This window comes from Argentina silus (genome assembly GCF_951799395.1).
Source record: "Argentina silus genome assembly, chromosome: 12".
NCBI lineage: Eukaryota > Metazoa > Chordata > Actinopteri > Argentiniformes > Argentinidae > Argentina > Argentina silus.
The window spans coordinates 11,919,709-11,939,697 of record NC_139666.1 but is presented as its reverse complement, the minus strand read 5'-3'; the positions used below and the strand labels follow the sequence as shown (position 1 = coordinate 11,939,697).

Here is a 19,989-nt window from a genome sequence, read left to right as displayed (position 1 = left end):
ATACAACTAGCGCAGTAGGCTCAAAGCTGTACATAGCCCATTGCAGTAGGCCTAACCATGTTGTAGGCTACTAACAAAGTAAATCCACTGTATTGTAATTCAATCGTAAATACTTGGTGGAATTGACATTATATATATATATATATATAATTATTATTATAATTATTATTATAATTATTATTTGTTAATCATTATCTGTTCCACTTTCCACTTCTACTCCATCACCATGTAATTACAAAGCCGTTACTAACACCATGCGTACACAAACTTTAGTATAATATTACATCTTAACTACATTTATAGAGCAAAGTAATATAGCCTAAAGGTTTCCTCTTTTATTGATATAAATCACCAAATACATTTCCCCCTAAATGATGAAAAAGATAGACAAATTATTTTTAAGGTTAGACGCTTTGGAAGGAGAAGGAAAACATAGGCTATCCGTTTCTTCTCGTGTTCAATCGATTGATATAATCTACTACTAGATTATTAATAATTACAAACATTTTAATCTACGTTAGGATATTTTGTCCTCAGTATTCATTTACCGATAAGAGCTTGGTATTATGTAGGTTATATATTAAAAACAAATAATATCAAAACATGTAGTAATTTATTAAGTTACTCATCACTATTTTATCACTAATTATTTCAACCAAACTAATGATAACATTTACAATCAACATGATATGCATTAAGATATAGTAATTCTTGCATAACTGGTATTATTATTTTTTATCATTATGGTTGTTGCTATTGTCATATTCATTAGCCTACATTAGCCTCAAATTATATTATTAAATTGCGTATTACTTGAATTAAAACGAATTACAGCCTGTTTAAATTTAGGCTATAGTTTTTCCTGTCTGTTAATTCACTTCTTAACCATCATCTTACAGCAACAAAATTGACAAGACAAAACTGAAGGAGAAATTGAAGATACAATTTTGAGATACTAAATTGAGTCAAACTCATGCCATATAACCATCTACATCTAGACGAATGGGAGTAATAAAAAGCACCACTCTATTCCGTGTTCACAAGATATGACTTTGATTAATCAAATTGAATATCAATATTTGAAACAAACGTAGAAGCCTAGCCTTATGCCATCACTGTTGATAGAGAAACATGTACAGAGGAACTGTCTTCTGTAGATCAACAACGCCCTCTAGCGCTTTTGCTGTCCAACAGACGTAATGACAGAACGAATCTCATAATAATAATAAGGTGTCTTATAAGGATAGAGTAATGTCTCTTTGATAACCAATAAGACTATCTAATACTTGATGGATACCGAGGGCGCGGCGATAAATATATGGCAGTCATCATTTAATTTCATTAAACTACACAAACAGATAACAAAACATAGGCTACGCATACAAATCCAACTTCATCAGATATTTACAAACCCCTAGCAGTTACAAAACATTTGTTTGTCTTTGCTTGTTTTTGCGTTATAATAGGCACACAGAAATTTGAGTTACACATTTATTTCAGGTATAAAATCCATCATTGCTCCGACTATCCAACGATACCAAAAAGCAAACGGCTTTTTCTGAACAGTCAAAGTGAAGTTTTGCCCTCTCAATAGGAAATGCAGTTGATGAATAAACGTGACTTTCTATACATTGGGTGGGGGTGATTTCCTCTCAGTCACGAAGACAGACAATTTATCTACCAGACACCCTGTAGAAAAGTGTCTGCATTTGTGTTTGTCAGCAACAGACTCAAACACCCAAGTAAGAAGGTTTCAAAGGAGAGAGATTACTGACTTGGCCCATAAACTCATTTAGACCAGACGTCTAGCCATCTCTATGGCTTTATTGGACCACATTTCTTCCTGCTTTAAAGTCATTATATGTGCAGGTCTGACAATAAATTCGAAATCCGTGTAACACCTCTCCCAATCATAAACACTTTATTACTAGTCTCCTTCAACAATGCAGCCCTCTCCGTATACGTTTCAAGTGAAATTCAGACACCCTCACATACGCCTAATTAATACTATGAACAAACTAGACCACCTAAATTGCAGATAGGCTAACCACAGCAACTTTAATACTTGTATTTTGCGAAAGATCTCACGAACGAAATTTCCAATAATTGAATCTCGACCATCGAGCTAATTGCCTTTGCAACCAATAAAATGAAAATAGTTTATTTCCTGGTTACCCACTGGATCACATAAGATCCCCCAAAACGTGAAAACCTGAAACTTGCTTTTTATTATTTTATTAAGAATAATAAATGCTGATGAATTCCGTGTTCAGAGCGTCTAATGGTTATACATCTAAAATGGAAAGAAAATGTAAGAAACATTAAAATAAAACAAAATAGATACAGGCCTGCTATTGCAAAAGCGGTGGTAATAACTTTTTAAGGTTATATAGCCCACAGTCTGGAGAGGATAATGAAAATGAACGCATCATAACTGTAAGCCTACGCCCTAGTTTCTCTTTCTCAGAATCTCACAGAAATAGCCATTCATGAAGTAGGCTATCAAGGCTATCACAGACACTTTCAATTCAAGTTCTAGTGCTAGGCAAATACATACAAACATAATTGACCTCTACCTTGAATTTGCGTGATTCTGTCCCTGAATTACAATATGCACTGGGGGGGAGGTGGAATTGTGGACCTAGCCTACTTTTTAGCCTAATGGCTTTATTTAGATTGTTCGCATAGCATGAATACACTGGCATTATGGGGTTTAAAGCCCAGTCAAGCCCAACCTTTAACTGCCATTAGATTAAGCCTAAACACTTACTTGGTTAAAATATTTTAAAATATGAAAGAAATAACATTTTCGGTCATGTTGAGTCAACCTTTCTTTGATATGTCAACACAAGGGCCAACCAAACTTTTATTCTAATCACAACAATATGATATCACATACATCAGCTGGGCGGAAGACTATTCCCAGTACGAGTTATAATTGATCCTTACTGCCCCTCTCCCTGTTCATCTTTTTCATTTTCATTCTTCTGTTCTGGAACCAAATTTTGACCTGCCTTTCCGTTAAATTGAGAATGCGAGCAACTTCGTAACGCCGATCTCTTGTCAAATACATGTTGTAAAGGAATTCTTTTTCCAGTTCTAATGTCTGATATTTTGTGTATGGACATCGCTTCTTTCTTGTTGAACGTGCTTGAATCCAATTTGCTGCTGGGTTGTCTGGAAAAGAGAGAGCACACAAGAATTAAAGGCCTGGCATTCGTATGCTATCAGGAAAACAACCACAAAAGGGCAGGGCGACACGAGCATCACGATAAATAACTGTACTGCATGTTTGGAAAATAGACTACTGAATTTGTGGTTGAAACTATTATTGTACTTTTATGTTTAATATCCAATTCACAACCGTGAGCAGTTTTTTTAGTCCCGTGGTAGGCTAAACTAGACACTTTTATAGGTTAGTAAAACCTCCAGTTTTACACACCCATCTCGTACAGTTAAGGTTGTAAATCACGGGGCAATTTCGTTTACTTACTTGGGTCAAGTTGTTGTTTTTGTTTCTCTTCTTTGGGCTCGCTGTGACTCGAAATATCACTGCCAATGCTCTCTTTGGTTACTTTTTCCTTGCTTTCGGAGACTCCACAAGCGTAATCAGAAGCGACCGGAGTCTCTGTTTCGAAAGTGGCACTCTCAGTCCTTTTCGGTGGTAAACTTTCGGGCTTTGTTCCATAATGCCGGTTGTTGGAGTGAAAACCGGAAAAAGAGACGTGGTTAGATATAGGGTCTATCCAGGACCGAACATATCTGCTGTCTGCGGCGGAGAGGTGGGATTGGTGCACGTAAGGGTGGTAAATCCCTGACACTGCGGCGGTGGACTGCGGGTGAACCGAGGACCAAGACGATGGGAAAACGGCTGACTTGGGTGCAAAACTGCAGGAGGAAAAATCTGCATTGTCCCCTACACCTGATGGTCTTGAGTTCGTAGTGTGCGGACCTTGGACAAAGCGCGCCCCGTACACATCCTCCGTTTCATGCCCCATTATAGAGTCCACATAATAGTTACTTAGAGTGCTACTGGTCGACATTTTTGGATCCCTTCGTAGTCATATAAAAGGTTACACTGTTACGGAAACCTTCCCTCTGAACAATCATACTATTTTTGCTGGCTTCATCTTCAGGGATTGGTTACATGAATCACGTGATCATATTTACCAATACAGTGAGTAAATCAGTCCGCTGATAACGGTATGTTTAATTTGCATTTTTGTTTCTTGAATGCCAGCGAAACAAAGTTATTGAAAACAGAACATATCTAACTTTAAGGTCATTTTGTGTTACAGTAGCCATTTTAAACATGCACATTGCTGAAGGCGTTGCCGGACTATTTTTTTTACGTAGAGAGATTAATACACACATTTATTTCACAACCACCACTCAACATTGATGCCATAACACATTATAGTGTAAGTAAACTCTTACAAGATATCGTCATAAGGTATGTCATACACTCAATGCTTGTAAAACATTTTATAGACTACAGAGTTGTAAGTCCTCGTAAAATAAAAGTAATAACATGCTGTAAAATAACGAGACACCATTTCCGCACGGATTGTGCGTTTATATTGTTAGAGTTTATTTAATGTTGAGTCACTTTCACTAGTTTGGCTACCCTTATAACCAAACAACCAGGAAGTCATATTTGTGTACTGATTGTATTTATCTAGAGAGCCATAATGCTTTTTTAATGTGTATCAATAAACATTTTATGAGGTGCGTTTGATTATACATCAATGTGCCCTTAATAAAACGGACTCTTGGCGTAACAAAGTGAATCTGTGCAGATTGATGTCTGAAAGACTGGATTTTAGAGAGCCCTTTTCGGTCTTCTCTTACTTTGTTTTGAGAACACCGACGTATTATAGGCTAAGCCTTTCACAGAAGCACATGGAGGTATCACAATGCAAACTTACACCACAACAAAAATCTTTGAGACCTATAAAAAATAGGTAATATCTATGAATTGACCTCAAAACGGATTTATAAAAAAGTATAAGGACGAAAATAAAAAGACGAAAACAAATACAGAAATGTTGTAGGCCTATTGATTGCTCTAGGCCTATGCCAGTGAATGCTAGCTCCCCTTGCTGTACTGAAAACAAATTCCGCCACACCAACCTGATCTTAAAGAAAAAGGGAACAGAACTATCGGAAGAATGTTTATTTGATGGCATATCAGCAGTGAAATACCAATGAATTTGTGCTTGAACATCACTGTCGACAAGGGAAACATTGGTTCCCATGAGAATCAACAAAATTCTGCGGCAGAGCAGACACTGATAACACTAGGCCTACTATGCTGTTATTGATTGTTTGTGTGTGTGTGTGTGTGTGTGTGTGTGTGTGTGTGTGTGTGTGTGTGTGTGTGTGTGTGTGTCAGTAATGTTTTTAATGTGTAATTGTGGGCCAGTGGCCAACGGATACCATCTCATAGAACTATCAGTAGACCTACATCATAACCAAATGTTTTGTAGTATCCCATTTTGAGGTTAGGTTTGATTCAAATTCTCGTTGAACCAGAGGCAGATAGGCCTTCTATCCGGTCTACAGTTCATGGTCGCTCTCATGTTTCTCATGTTTCTAAGCTTGATATGAACACTTTGATAATAGTCTAACACGCTTACTATTAATCAACTTGAAAATGGAATGCAAAATGTAATTGGGGGGGAAAGCATCTCAATTAGTTTATTAAGTTAATAATGATCAAAATATACAGGTTGGCGTTTTAGTTGCTCGAACCTATGATATGTTATATATTCTACGTCATCATACATTCTGAGGCCTAAGGCTGCTATCATGATGGTAAAGTGATTTTTCAAAGGAAAAGAAAGTTACGGTGAACTCATCCTGTTAACGCATACAAGCGCTGATATCGGGTTGGAATCAGGCGACTTATTAAATGTAGGTGGACCTAATATCGTAGGCTGTTGAAAGATTCCAGCACAAAGCTAAACTGACCTAATAGTTTTGTTAGAAAATGTCAACATATTTAGGACAATATTGTATACAATATATACAATATTGATAAAAACAGTGCAATAGAAACATATTTGAATATTTTCACATCAGTTTATTGCAGGATACATGCCACACACATGCATTAGATTTATACATTAACATTGCTCACACCATTTACTATACAGAAATGTTTATATTACGATTGAGCAAACTGATGGGGCTCAATTCTAAACGAATTATGTTTCACTATTGAATCACTATTAGAGAATGTGCTTCCATATACGAAATAATGACTTTCCAAAAATGTCGCTCTTGCGACTTCTTCAGACTCAACCAAACAGTCCAATAATGAATGTCCACTACATGTAATAATTTAGGACCTACTTGTACCCTGTGATAAAACATATATTCAAAATACATAATGAGTCACCATGTAAATAACATAATAAAATAAAGTAGCAATTACAGTCACAGTTTCAGTTAAAAACAAAAAATAAGTCCTATACTCCCATATCATCAATTTGAAGAGAGGAGGAAATAGACAACAAAACAGGTATTCATATGCATGCTCACGAAAAGGTGAGATTTGAGGTAAGTTCCCGAATTCGGTTTTCCCTGCTCATTTTCTTTAGCTTCATCCTGCGGTTTTGGAACCAGATCTTGACTTGCCTGTCGGTGAGGTTGACACCTTTACTGATCTCTAGACGGCGCTCTCGAGTCAGGTACATGTTGAATAAAAACTCCTTCTCCAATTCCAGCGTCTGGTGCTTTGTGTAAGGGCATCTTTTCTTTCTTCCACTTTTTGCAGTCAACCAATTGCTTGTTGGAGGATCAGTCTTGCAGTCTGGAATTGAAACAAAGCAACACATGATTAATTCCTATTGCAAATGCTTTGCAACCAATTTAGAGGATTTCACTCTAAACACATCTCTTAGGGTTTTTAGAATACAATACACACATTATCCAAATGTACTTTCATGTGTGTATTAGGGCTATTGTAGGCAAATCGCAATCTGTTATGCCTCAACACTATGATCAAAGGTGAAACATATATTCTAGCTAAGCTACATTTAATTAATACCACCTGCTATACAGAAATAACCTAGAATGAAAAACATTCAGATACTCTTTTGGATATAATAATATTTTAGACACATAATACATTGCAAAACGTGTGAAGCCAATTGCGTATAGCCTAACAATAGAAACGAAATTATCAACATTGAGAATGAATGAAAACTGCCTTAAGATTAATTCTCAAAGGTATTATCTTGTATTACATTTTACTAAAGCCTGTTTCAATAAATAAAGCATGTTTTTTTCTCAAAGCTAAATAAATGTTCTATTGTCGACAAAGAAACAAAGCATGAAAATAAAAGTAAAAACAAAACAGTATATGTCAATGCAAACATGTCTGGTGCGTGGACGAACCGTTTCCTGTAAAAGCCTTTTACTGCAACCTGAGTAAGGCTCTCATTAAACATTACGACTTTAGGGTTGTTTGTGTTTTATATTGGGTTTTATGATGCTGGAGCGTTCGTATTACACCGCGACACGATTAATCCTTTTATTGTACCCACCTTTCGTTTCCTTCTGTGGCAACTCTGGGCTGGAGACTGAAGCTTCAGTGGAGCAATTCTTCTCTTCCTGCGCGCTCGACTTTGGATCTGGGCTTTCCACGGGTATGGGTGTCCTGGTGGTCTCTCGGTTTTGCGGTATGTCGGCTGTTTTCTTTTCCACCTCGACAAAGGAAGATAACTGCGATTTGGGAGTAACTCTGTTGAGCTGCATCAATGTGGTGTTTGGACTCGTCGTCTCATGGCCATAGTCCTGATGTTTCCCACTCGCATAAGTTTGGCTCAGTCTGAAATACCCCGGAACTGGGATCTCGGGGCCATCGACTGAACAAGATTCGGGGATAATGTTAGAATATGCGGGGACATCTGACGAGCTGACCTTTGCTCTCTTGTCGGAATACATGCAGCAGTTACTCTCCTCTTTAATGTTTTGTGAAAAAGTAAGATGGTTAGATGGTTGCTCTATTCTGCACGATCTATTCGGATCTGTCCAGTTATCGATTTGAGGTATGTACGAGTGGACATTCATACCCATATTTTGGTGGTTGATGTCCCCTCTTTTACCGAGAGACGGTAGGAGTCCACAGGTTTGCATTCCGTAAGTTCCCATTTCTGCACCGGACGGCATGTACATGTTGCTGCTGGAATAAAAGCTGTCAGTCCTGCAAGCACCAATCAACGAATCAACTAAAAAAGAATTTGTAGCGGGAGAGCTGTTGGGAAATGACATTTTGGAGAAGTTTTAAAGAAGAGAGAGATGTCCTTTGTAGGCTGACATATCTAGCAAAACAATCTCCGTGCAACTCAGGATGCCTCTCTACCACATGACAAGCTCACCAATGAAATTTGAAAATGGCCTTGAGACGCAGCCTCTTTTCCCATCACATGGACGCGTTGACTCATGACTAGGATGCAGACGTGGTCAACAGCGACACCTAGAACACGGACTTGAAATTGATTCAAATACTCACAAAGGACATCTTGGGCATTTAGCCTACTCTCTTTGCTTAACTCAATAAATAAAGTCAAACCACAAAGATAGCCATGGTCTTTTGAGAAGGAAATTACAAGTTGTATCAAGCGTTAATGCCTTCACTTCGACACGTTGGTGTCAACTCAAGTTCAAGAAAAATATTAGACCAACTCATATCAAATGCATACGCAGGAATCATTATCTAATTATAATGTGATGTGACTCGTTCTCGTGCACAATCCTCAATTTAGGAAGTATACAGGCTATATCTATATATTTTACCAAAATAAATAATTATTGTATATTGTAATTAATGTATTTTGTAGATACACAATGTGGTTCTTATTTAGATAGCTCTATGTCTGGCTTCACTGAAATGTTATTCTCCAAATGGTGTCTAGTTAATGAAAATTACCCGAGAAACCCACTATAGGAGGTATCGATTGCCCTGTTTCTATGTTTAAAACACTGTTTCACAAATGTATTATAGCCGACGTGCGGAATTCAGGGGAGAGTAACACGGGGAAAATGTTTTCCCTTTTTTCATCAAGAAAACACAATTGTCTCAAAGTATTCTCAACGTATATCTCACCGCAGTCTAGCCCCGGTCTGGGAATGAGCAGGATATGTTGACACTTTTTAGCCTACACATTGAATTTAATAGATGATTTCCAAACCACTTAACAAGCAGTCAGAGACTAACACTAAATTATATTAATTGTAATAACAGCCTCATACGCTGAAAATACGATACGAGTCCGTATGCCTTTACTGGTTTATGTACGGCACAGCACAAAGACCTGTACAAAGGCAAAACCCAGACTATTTTAAAACCTTAATTTTAGAAGGTGTTTTTCTTTTACTAATTTTAGAAACTGTTCAAATGAGGAATGTTCAAGTTAAAAACAACGCCGTTTTCTTTAATAAAAACTACATACCATTTAGGAGACTAATCCTAATAGAAAACACAATACATCTAAGAATAGGCTTGCGTTCAGGAAACCTGTGCAGAATAGATTATGGAGATCATGTGCATATGTTTTTGCAGGAATAAAACACGTCGATACCTGAGACTTCATGATAAATATCAGAGATATCACACAATCGATTTCTCAACTGAAAAAGTCATGATATCGTTTGAATTAAACGGATGTTGTATAGACATAGGCCTAGAAATTGTAGGCTACATCAAATAGAAATATTTATATATAATATTATTGCTCGGCCAAAAATATTTCAAAAGTTAAAAACTCTTAAAGGCTGCAATTAAAAAAGTGGTTAAATATGTCGAATGTACAGCATTCCATAGCTCTTAATTTAGTGAGAACATATTATGATAGGAATATATCCAAAAAGAACATTGCATGTTTGAACATAGGCCCACATGAACAAGTTCAACCAAGTGTTGAATCAGTTTATAATTTATATTAATTCATAGACATTATCTGAGCGAAGATTTCTGTAACATAAGCAAGGAAGGAGTAGCCTACATTGCGTTTTCTCAACGTCGACAACAAAACCAACGCATCTTCTCCTCCTTTGTACCTTTATAACAGACAGAAATGACCGTAAGACAACAAAATCAGTCAGTTACTGATGATCGCTCTACACCACAATTTAGAACCAAGTGCCGGCTACAAAGACTAAGATCCTGAATCCAGAAGTAGGCCCACAGGCTAATTCTGGTTTAGTTTCTAAAAACCTAAATGTATGTTTTTATGAACCTTGGACAACACATATTTCGGGGAAATGTGAAAATATCAAAAATATTAACCACAGCCCAGGAATATTTCACACCATGTCCAAAACACCAAATGAGCAATTGTTGAATAGAGTGCAATTTATTCCAATGGTAGGCTTAATCTAGATAAATGGAATCGACCCCTAGTCTTGTATTAAATCACACACACACACACACACACACACACACACACACACACACACACACACACACACACACACACACTATATATATATATATATATATATATACCTATATATTACATAAAATAGTTCAATCCACTTTGAAATTGTTTCCCTATTTCTGTTAAAAAGGGCACAGCGATCATGTTCTTTGTTGTAATAAGGCTTCATGTTGAGCACCAACTGGGCTACTATGCAAAGAAAGCCAAACTGGTTACTATAGCGAGAACATGCCAACACAAGAGACATCATTTTTGAGATCACATACATTTCCTCTGTCATACACAAGGGTAAAATCAACAAAAAAAGAATTCCTGTCCATTGTATTTCAGATCACAACTGTAATTCAGCCTATCTCTAGTTATGGACTGATCCAAACTTGCTACACGTCTGCCCTCGTGTGGATAGAATGGGAAAGAACAATAGGCCTTCACTTTTTTCAACTACAGCCTAAACAAAAACAACAAAATATAGTGAAAATCTAACATAGTTATAAATTTGTCATTGATTGATTACTTATAGATGACAGCCCATAATTCGAGTGACCAGATATTATACACTATAACAAGAGAGACGCAAACGTGAGAAAGATTAACAAAAGCTGCAGTATGGCCCACAATTAATTGGGTTTATAAAACTTTGTTTTAATTTATCTAAATTAAGTTAACTGTTGCACTTACACAGTAACAAAGAACAATTAAGGAGTTCTGTCTTTAACTCCAGAATTCATGCATTTGCTGCCTTGCTTTGATAACTCAATCGTAGCCATAATAGACAGAATTATCGGATGACAATAAAAACATTGATTACGAAAAGTGTGTGCTTTGGTCTAATTATTAAAACAAGACTGTGGTTTATTCTTATATAAAATAGTGCGCAAATGTGCTGCCACGTTAGAATATTGCAGATGACTTTTGATGTAATTGGTTAGAGGAATTGGTTAGAGGAAGAATATACATTTCCAAGAAGAAACCCTTTCCTTATATCTGCTTGCTTTCAATTAAAGAAACCCCAGAGCTTCGCAGCCATATTGGAATCCTGCTGCAGTGCAGATATTATTCAGAGGGCGTCGTTTCTCAGCCAAAAGGCGTCTATACTTATACGATAAGGTGAAAGGTGACGACCTTGGCATTACGGGAAGTTCAAAGACAGAAAAGAACATTTGTGTTCAGATTTAGTATATTTAATACTAACATGCCATTCACAAAGTTGTACCATAAAGAAATGCACCACTTTTTGTGGGAACATCGTCATATCACGCTATAGCATAGTACGCCTTTTCTGAAAGGAGGTTGCCCCAGCTGACATGCAAATCTCATTCAAATATTAAATTGATAAATATATTTGCAAATAGCTACATTTTGCTTAATCCACACCCTCTTTGACAACACAACAGCATCCTTCTCGACTATTTGGGGGAAGGGACGCATTTGAAGTGGCCAGAGGGTCCAATAGCCCCCAATTTAGACATTTACAGCTAGTGTTTATTATACTGTCTAGACGGTTCAAGGTTTAGTAAACAGCCTTAGTGTAAGACAACATAAAGGAAATACAAGGTCTATATAGGCTACGTTAAACTTTGAAGTTGAAGGGAATGAAAGGCGCTACTGCCAAAGCAACAATAACGGACAGGCATACTGCACTGCAGAGGCCTAGCTAAACATGTGTACATTTACAAACGCAACAATTTGAATTTGGACATCAATGATTGGACATCAATATCTGCTTAAAATATTGAACTTGTTGAAATGTATGAAATTACACATAACAATTTTCAGTCACACACACTGACCACGTATGTAGCTACAACTGCAAGCTCTTGGGACGGCAATTATAGGAAGTAACGCATACATACATTTTCCACGTGTACTTTATTTGATAACACAATATACATCACATGCATCTACTAAGTGCATACACAATTCTACTGTTATAAATTACTTATAATACTGCATGGCTGATTACTGTAATCAAAGTAGGCCTATGTGTTGCTATAACTGCAATGTTTGTGAATCTCTCAAAGCCTATCATGTAAACTTAAATAAATAAAAAAAAGTAAGATACATAGCCTAGATTACAATTATTTACCATACTGCGCTAGAAATATACATTATATTGAGGTCTCCTTGCTGATGTCTTCACTGGATTGAATTTTTACTTCAATTGACAGGATTCATGTAAAGTCACTGAGGTAAGTGTAAGATACCAAAAGCCTTGCATAGATAGATCCAACCTATTTAAAATGTTCTGTTTTTTTGTGCGGCATTTTGTTTTTTGGACGTTGGATCAAATGTCCCAAAACATCTTTACTGTTGTGAAGCATTGAACAATTTAACCGTTCTAAATCCTAATAACAAAATATCAGAATAAGGGATTTCCAGTGAAATACTGAAGCCGATCCCGGTTGATCTTTTTCTCTTTCATTCTTCTGTTCTGGAACCAAATCTTCACCTGTCGATCTGTTAGATTTAACATTCTTGCCAAATGGAGTCGTTTCTCCTTGTTTATATAGACATTGAAAAAGAATTCTCGTTCAAGTTCTCGAAGCTGGAATTTGGAGTAGGGACATCTCTTTTTTCTGGATTTTGTAGAACCTACAGAGAAAAACGACTGTTTTATTACATGGATGGAGCAAAATACAGTTCAGATTAAAGTTAGTGTACATCAAGTTGGATAAACAGCCTATTGCTACCCTACGTGTAGGCTACCCGCAAACATAGCCTACACAAGCAAAAACACAAACAGATGCTCGTGCACAAGCACTTGTGAGCGCGCTCACACATACACACACACACACACACACACACACACAAATACACACACATACACGCGGATATGGAGTCTCCTGAAACCCACGTCTCGGATATAAGTAAAAATCATAGACTACAGCTAATGAATAACACACCAAATATTCGCATATCCTACCACAGGCTAGAAAAGCGTAACCCTCCCAATCGCACCCCTTGAAGCATTATACAATCACTGTCAAACATATAGGTCACACAAACATACATGTATTGCAATTTCGAGAATCAGATCACTTTCATTAACGCGAAAACACACAATACGCCAGAACTATTGGAGTATAGCTCACCTAAACTGCGTCTCCATCGTAAATATTTTTACAACAGTAAAGTAAATCTTATTGGGATATATAAAACCTTTGCGTGCTTATAAAGCGGCACATAAAAGCAGACCGACAAAGCAGTGGACTTACTATAACTACATTTAATGCTTGTACCTACTTGGTCCGTTGTTCTTGTCCCCCGCGCAGTTTGATATCGAAGAATCCTCATCTATGTTCTCAGTTGAGTCTCGTTTAGGCTGCTCTGGGGTTTCTGAAGTCTGTTTATTACACGCATCATCTCCGGGGACACTCTCCTCTATCTTTTGTTTTGAGTGTTCAGGGTTGGGCTTCTCACAGTTAGCGATCTCAAGAAACTGGTCGAACCCCTGTGGAAGAACTCCATTTCGGCCAACATTGGTGAAGAAATTGCATGGCGAGTTCGTCCCGCCGTGATGGCCATACAAGGAATCATTTTTGAATATCATATCCGCCCTGTTCGATGACTGGATTAAGTCTCGGTGCATTATCTCGTCCGTTGAGTAGTAAGATGCATAATTGCCCCTGTAATGCCATTTGCTTGGGTGATCCAGTCCATAGTCCCTGAAAGCCACTTCTCGAGCAGGTTGGACTTGAGCTACGTTAGAAGAATAAGGAAAATTAATTTGACACGAAGTGGTCTGTGGTAAAAACGAGGAGACAGATGAAAAATCAGGCGCCGAAACGTAATATGTACAACTCGGTAAATACATATTTGACGCGCAGTTGTTACGCTCATCGTACTCCGTCATATCTCCCCTTCTGCGATAGCAAAAAGGAATTGGCAGCTTCAGTGTGTTAAACTTTGTCCATCTATTGCACCATAGGCGTGTGGAAAGGATTCGCGAGGGAGAAAAAATCGGAAACGTAGGCTGACGTGCAATTCATCTTGATCGATTCTTGAGGTAATTGTGTCATGTGATCCGGTTAAGAAATTACCATATATCAATATCAGTCATTAAGAACTGTCTGGAGAAACTCATGTGAGCGCACACGACAGTTCATTGGTTGCCTGGGTTTAGAAGCAACTCCTATGTAAATGTCTCCGCTTGCCCTGGCTCGCGAAATAGACATTAGTAAACAATCGCTGAAATATGTAATCAAAGGGTAGTGCAACAAGCAGCGTCATAGAATAGTAATAACAAAATTCGTCAGTATTCAATCCGTGGACTTTATGTGCGAATTGTTATACAATTTTGCGAATTACGCACAAGCATGATTTAATTTCCATCAACAATTTCATGTTAGACTGGCAACATTGAAGTTGACCTCCACTTACAACACAACTTAAAGGTTGTCGAATTCTCACTGATGAGGCTGAATATAAGCCTACCTCAAACCAAGGCTATATTTAAGTTACACAATCGGCTACTATTGCGCGCAAAGTTGCGCGTAGACCTAATTGGACAACAGGACAAAAATAGACGATATAGGCTACTTCTTACCCTAGTGCATTAATTCAAGCGAATCCATACCACACACCAACACATGAACCCGCACAGTACACACTTAATAGTAGACGTCTATAGTAGACGTCAAAATCTGAAGACAAAAACAGAGAAAGTGAATGGCAGAAAAACACACTGCCGAAAAAGAGAATGAAAGCAAGCAAGAAAGTAATAAACGTAAACACTAGTAGAGGGGGATAGTCCATAGATGGTGTTGGTGCGCAAAACGTAAGACAAAGGCCATTTTATATAGTTTGGTTGAATGTTATATTGGACACGGTAGTCGAAAATGTACAGGTAGGCTACTGCTACTTTATTTTGAATGTCTACTATATTAGGCAACTCACAGAATGTTCAGGCAAATGTTTAAGGCTATTTTGCAATCTGAAAAAAAAATGCTATGTAACAAAATGGCACATTAAAATCACTGAAAATCATTAATGCTCCTTTACCTTGGTATTCTCCCCCAACGCAGGCACCTTTCATTTTCTCGTCCGAAAGAAGTTCTTCGGATACATAATCCAAAATGTCGGTTAAAATCAGAAGTTCCAACAGCATGATTGACTGAAAGGAAGCTTTGTACTGCCAAGTACAAAACAACTGTGCTGGCTTTGACCGTCTGTGGTCTAAGACGATGTGCACCAAGCAATCACCAATAACGTCGGCACTCAAATCATTTTATTGCACAGACAAAAGGAAGCGTTCTAGTTTAAGTGTATCGTGTAACTCTGGTGGAGAGAAAAACACTTTGGTGGGAGGTGATTACTTTATGTATCAACGCTAGCCCTTTGCGGCCTATAGGCCTAAGTTTTACACTATATAGTTTAATTTTCTAAATGTCCTGCTTTATTTTGACTAATAGATACATAGTTATCGATATCTAAAAGCGTGTGAGGGAAGTAAATGGTAGGTCTACATGCTCCTTCAGCTAGCTCTTTGCGGCCTATAGGCCTAAGTTTTACACTATATAGTTTAATTTTCTAAATGTCCTGCTTTTTCGACTAATAGATACATAGTTATCGATATCTAAAAGCGTGTGAGGGAAGTAAATGGTAGGTCTACATGCAACTAGGCGATAATAAATCGCTATGGGCCCCACCGTCCCATTTTCTGTCCCAATACATTCGTATATTTCATTGCAGTAGTTGATTGGGAATCAACGTTGTCACATATTGTTGATTATTTTGTATATGCCCGTTTCTAAATCTCTACGGGAACATGATAACAACTATGCATGTATGCAGAAAGATTGTATATGGACGGAACTAGTTTGATAACTTATAAGCACGCAGTTAATATGGTTGATTATGGTAGTTATGCCATAGGCTAGTCTATATGTGGACACCCACCATTGTCCTGGGAACAACAACACACTTACTGATAGGGAGGGCGAACATTCGGGTCAACCTGTGAATGTTTTTCTATAACATTGTTTTTTTCCCATGCACGCATTTCCCCTAAAAAGCATATTTAAAAAATCCCTTCACTTCGGAGTGAATGTGAATCAAATTCGATTAGCCTTTATGACAGTGTATCTTGGCGGATAATTGTGAAACGGATATAGGCTAATGTTAAAGGATTCGCTAAGTACACATTACAAACAAAAGCCCACAAATTTCCCAAATAAAAAACACAACAATAGTCTAAATAATATAAATTAAAAACTATCTCAAATACTCCAATGTAGGAAGATGGATTCCCTCTGAACAAATCATATAGATAGACTACTCAAATGTCCAGCATAGAGGCTATAGGCTACTAAGGAGGCCAAGACGAGTAGCCTCTAAGCTGCAATAGCCTACTTGTTGACAAAATGGGCGAGTTGGGCCTTGTTTCCACGCCTGTCTCATGGCTATAATCAAGCAGGCTATATTCCTTCTTGCACAAAACAAGACAATTACAAGAGAGTTCAGTGCAGCCTACTATTCTGTTAAAGTTTGTGTACGCATTTTGGAATGCAAAATTACACACTAACTTTGACCTTAAACTTTGTTTTGGCGCCCCCGTATCTGGAGAGCGTGAGCTGACGTCGCACAAGCTCTCATAAAAGACCTTGGAGGACGAAAAAGCAACATTATTCCCTTTGATCGTTAAAAAAATATTGCAATTCAACAAACATAATGAACTAGATCTACATGTTTTAGCCATTCTGAATAGTCATTTCATGTGACCACATCCATGGTGGTTTGCCGTATTAAAACAATTAAACGAAAGATCAAAACAGTATCGTTGTTATTATATTTTTCACATAAACCTCGCATATCGTCATTGCCACACATTCATTTCTAACTCCTCCAAATAGCCTATAACAAGCCAACACAACCTTAGCCCAATGATGGTGCACAAAAGATTGCGAGCGATCATGTTGGACACGGTAATTTAGGATGAACATCTATATTCTTACATACCCCTTGAAAAATAATAACTTAAAAAACTGGTCTAGTTACAACGTCTAGAAAAGGTCCAGTTCACAAAAAAAGAAAAAAGTATGCAAGGAGGAAAGACTAAAATATACAAACAAAATGTAGAGCTAAAGCAGAATGATAAGTACACCAAGTGCTTGAATGTTAGCTACATAGACATTTGTTGGGCAAGATATTATTGTGATAGGACCACAGTCCTAGTTGTTTCAAGCACACAAAATGCACTGTAGGTGTTTCGTGGAATTCAATCATGAATTTATTAATGTGATAATCTCCAACCTTTCTCAAGAAAAGGGAAATGCCAACAATATGGACAAGTAGGCCTATAATATGACGTACTCAACATTTATCAACTGGACCCCGAATGCCGTTATATTTCAATAGGCTACATGGACCCAAGTACTTTCAAATAATATACACACCATGTGGAAAAGTAATGCATTAAACTAGCACACAACATTAAAGTACAAGACAAAATGAAATTTATTAAATTGTATTAAGACGTTCATGCAATAGACATGCAAACAACATTTTCACCAATGCACTCCACTGTTTCACCCTTCCACCGACAAACACGAACTTGAGCTTGAGAGAGAATTTCTGGTTGCTCTCAAGGACTGTCCGGTCCAAACCACAAATATCAACATCAACAATGCAAACTACATTCCCATACATGGTCTATAATACAATGCATAACGTTTAATATCAAATCATAAATAACATTCAATGAACGCTTAGGCTACATACGTTTCAACTGACATTTAGGCCTATGTCATCTTATTATTGGGGCACCATCAGAAATACTGGGTGATTGAGTAAAATCATCAAATACAGAATAATAAAACCGCATGCTTAACAAAACACTCATGTTCAAAGTTTACTACGTGATTTTCTGAAAATAATTAAATAGTTTTTTTCCACTTAATACTTACGAACCTAACAATTGTAAGAAATTGCATGCTCAAACATACATTTTAAGATTTTTGTAAACCAGCTGTATCAGTCTGTGCATCTAAAGTTACAATGAGCGGTGTGGTTTTATATTTGGAAAAATATAAACAATTATTTTTTTCATCATTCATATGTTTATGTTCAGTAGCTGGAGGCAGTCTTGAAATCGTTGTGCTTGTCTGAACGGAAGCCTCACGAGGTCATGATCAGTACATGGAGAATGCATGCTCTCGCATCATCAGTCTTTTCTTCTTCATCCTGCGGTTCTGAAACCAAATTTTCACTTGTTGATCACTCAAGTCCAGCCTGTCAGATAGTTCCTTCCTTTTCTGTCTGTTTATGAATTCGTTCATCATAAATTCGTTCTCAAGTTCAGCAAGCTGTGGCTTTGTGTATGGTTTTCTCTTCTTTCTGGGTTTCACTTGTGAAGAGCACCAGGGTACACCTGAGAGGGGAAAAAAAACATGTCCTTAGAAACTTGAGGGCCTTAAACCTGGAAAGAAAATCAACAAGCTGACGGATACAGTCGCATGCATGGTCTGAAATTACCTTTGCAAAAGATCAAATAGGGCTATTAAAACAACAACAACTGATGTGGGGCTAAAACAATTGTCCTGGATACACAAAACTCAAATTATCTTTAAATTACCCTACATAATTCACCAAAGTTTAATAGCAGAAAAACGTTATGAAAGAAGTTGCTTACCATCAGAAAAAGACGCCCTAGAACATGCATTACTTGAAGATGGTTGAATTGGGGCAATTAAATTGGCCGACTGCTTGATGCCGGCGGCAATTGCCTGGTGAGTGGAATTCAGTCCCTGTTGTGCGGTCGAATTATGCGACCGTCTGTCCAAGTTTGAAAATTCATATTTCAAGCTACCGGAACTTATAACTCCATGTTCACCAGCAAAGGCCTGCGCGTGTCCACCAGATTCTTCTGGCTTGTGGTTTACGTCCTGAAAATAGTATTTACTTGATTCGTCCAGTGGTCCCTTGTTGTGGTGGTTGGGATTACTATTTACAGGCACTGAATTGGATAGAAACGGCGGAGAGTAGCCACTGAAAGCGCGGCTCTGTTGCGAAGATGTGCACGAACTTGGGGAAGTCCACGGGAGCGAGCACACCTCTCTCCGGTTGTAGGAGATCTGATGAAGCCCGGGTAGATGGGCTCCATTGCCCCGTAAATTCGGGAAATATAACGACTCCGGGTTGGGAAAATTCAAAAGAGAACCAACATAGCCAGAATTTAGAAGATTTCGCTCACACATTTCCATGGAGCTCTCTCAAACGCTTCTTACAACCCTTTTAGCTACTCCTAAAGAATAAAGGCAAGGTAATTGTTGATTTGTTAATACAGCATCACGTGATATGCAAAGCATGTTGTTCAGTCCCACCCTTGCCCTTGATACTGCAAACCAAGACATTTCATAAGGTAACCTGAAGTAAAGAGAAAAATCATATGGGAATCATATGGGAATTTCATTGTATATATCACCATGTGGGTCTAGAGAATATATATGTGTAAATATAAGAACATTTGCCCAAGAGGATTTAATTGAAATCAGAGAAACCCCTTTCGATATCAATACAGAATCATCACTTTAGCCTAGAATTA

The 19,989-nt window shown here is 37.6% G+C and overlaps 4 protein-coding genes across 4 annotated transcripts; all 4 read right to left on the bottom strand.

The window, feature by feature from the left end:
- Positions 1 to 2,858: 2,858 nt before the first annotated feature.
- Positions 2,859 to 4,110, bottom strand: hoxd9a (homeobox D9a; the record flags this gene model as incomplete). Its single annotated transcript, XM_083681702.1, is given in 3 exon segments — positions 2,859 to 3,177; positions 3,494 to 4,046; positions 4,048 to 4,110. Coding segments are annotated over 3 exon segments (861 nt in total). The 3' UTR covers positions 2,859 to 2,932.
- A 2,432-nt stretch (positions 4,111 to 6,542) lies between these two features.
- hoxd10a (homeobox D10a) lies at positions 6,543 to 8,410 on the bottom strand (the record flags this gene model as incomplete). The annotated part of the gene is made up of 2 exons (XM_083682718.1): positions 7,554 to 8,410; positions 6,543 to 6,817 (listed from the first exon to the last, which is right to left on the bottom strand). Exons 1-2 carry the CDS (start codon positions 8,278 to 8,280, stop codon positions 6,543 to 6,545), a joined length of 1,002 nt encoding a protein of 333 aa, XP_083538844.1. The 5' UTR covers positions 8,281 to 8,410.
- Positions 8,411 to 12,807: 4,397 nt separating this feature from the next.
- On the bottom strand, positions 12,808 to 14,486 carry hoxd11a (homeobox D11a; the record flags this gene model as incomplete). The annotated part of the gene is made up of 2 exons (XM_083681341.1): positions 13,692 to 14,486; positions 12,808 to 13,040 (listed from the first exon to the last, which is right to left on the bottom strand). The coding sequence occupies exons 1-2, from the start codon at positions 14,299 to 14,301 to the stop codon at positions 12,808 to 12,810; spliced, it is 843 nt and encodes a 280-aa protein (XP_083537467.1). The 5' UTR covers positions 14,302 to 14,486.
- Positions 14,487 to 18,577: 4,091 nt separating this feature from the next.
- Positions 18,578 to 19,648, bottom strand: hoxd12a (homeobox D12a; the record flags this gene model as incomplete). Its single annotated transcript, XM_083682261.1, has 2 exons — positions 18,578 to 18,816; positions 19,078 to 19,648. The coding sequence occupies 2 exons, from the start codon at positions 19,646 to 19,648 to the stop codon at positions 18,578 to 18,580; spliced, it is 810 nt and encodes a 269-aa protein (XP_083538387.1).
- Between the last annotated feature and the right edge of the window lie 341 nt (positions 19,649 to 19,989).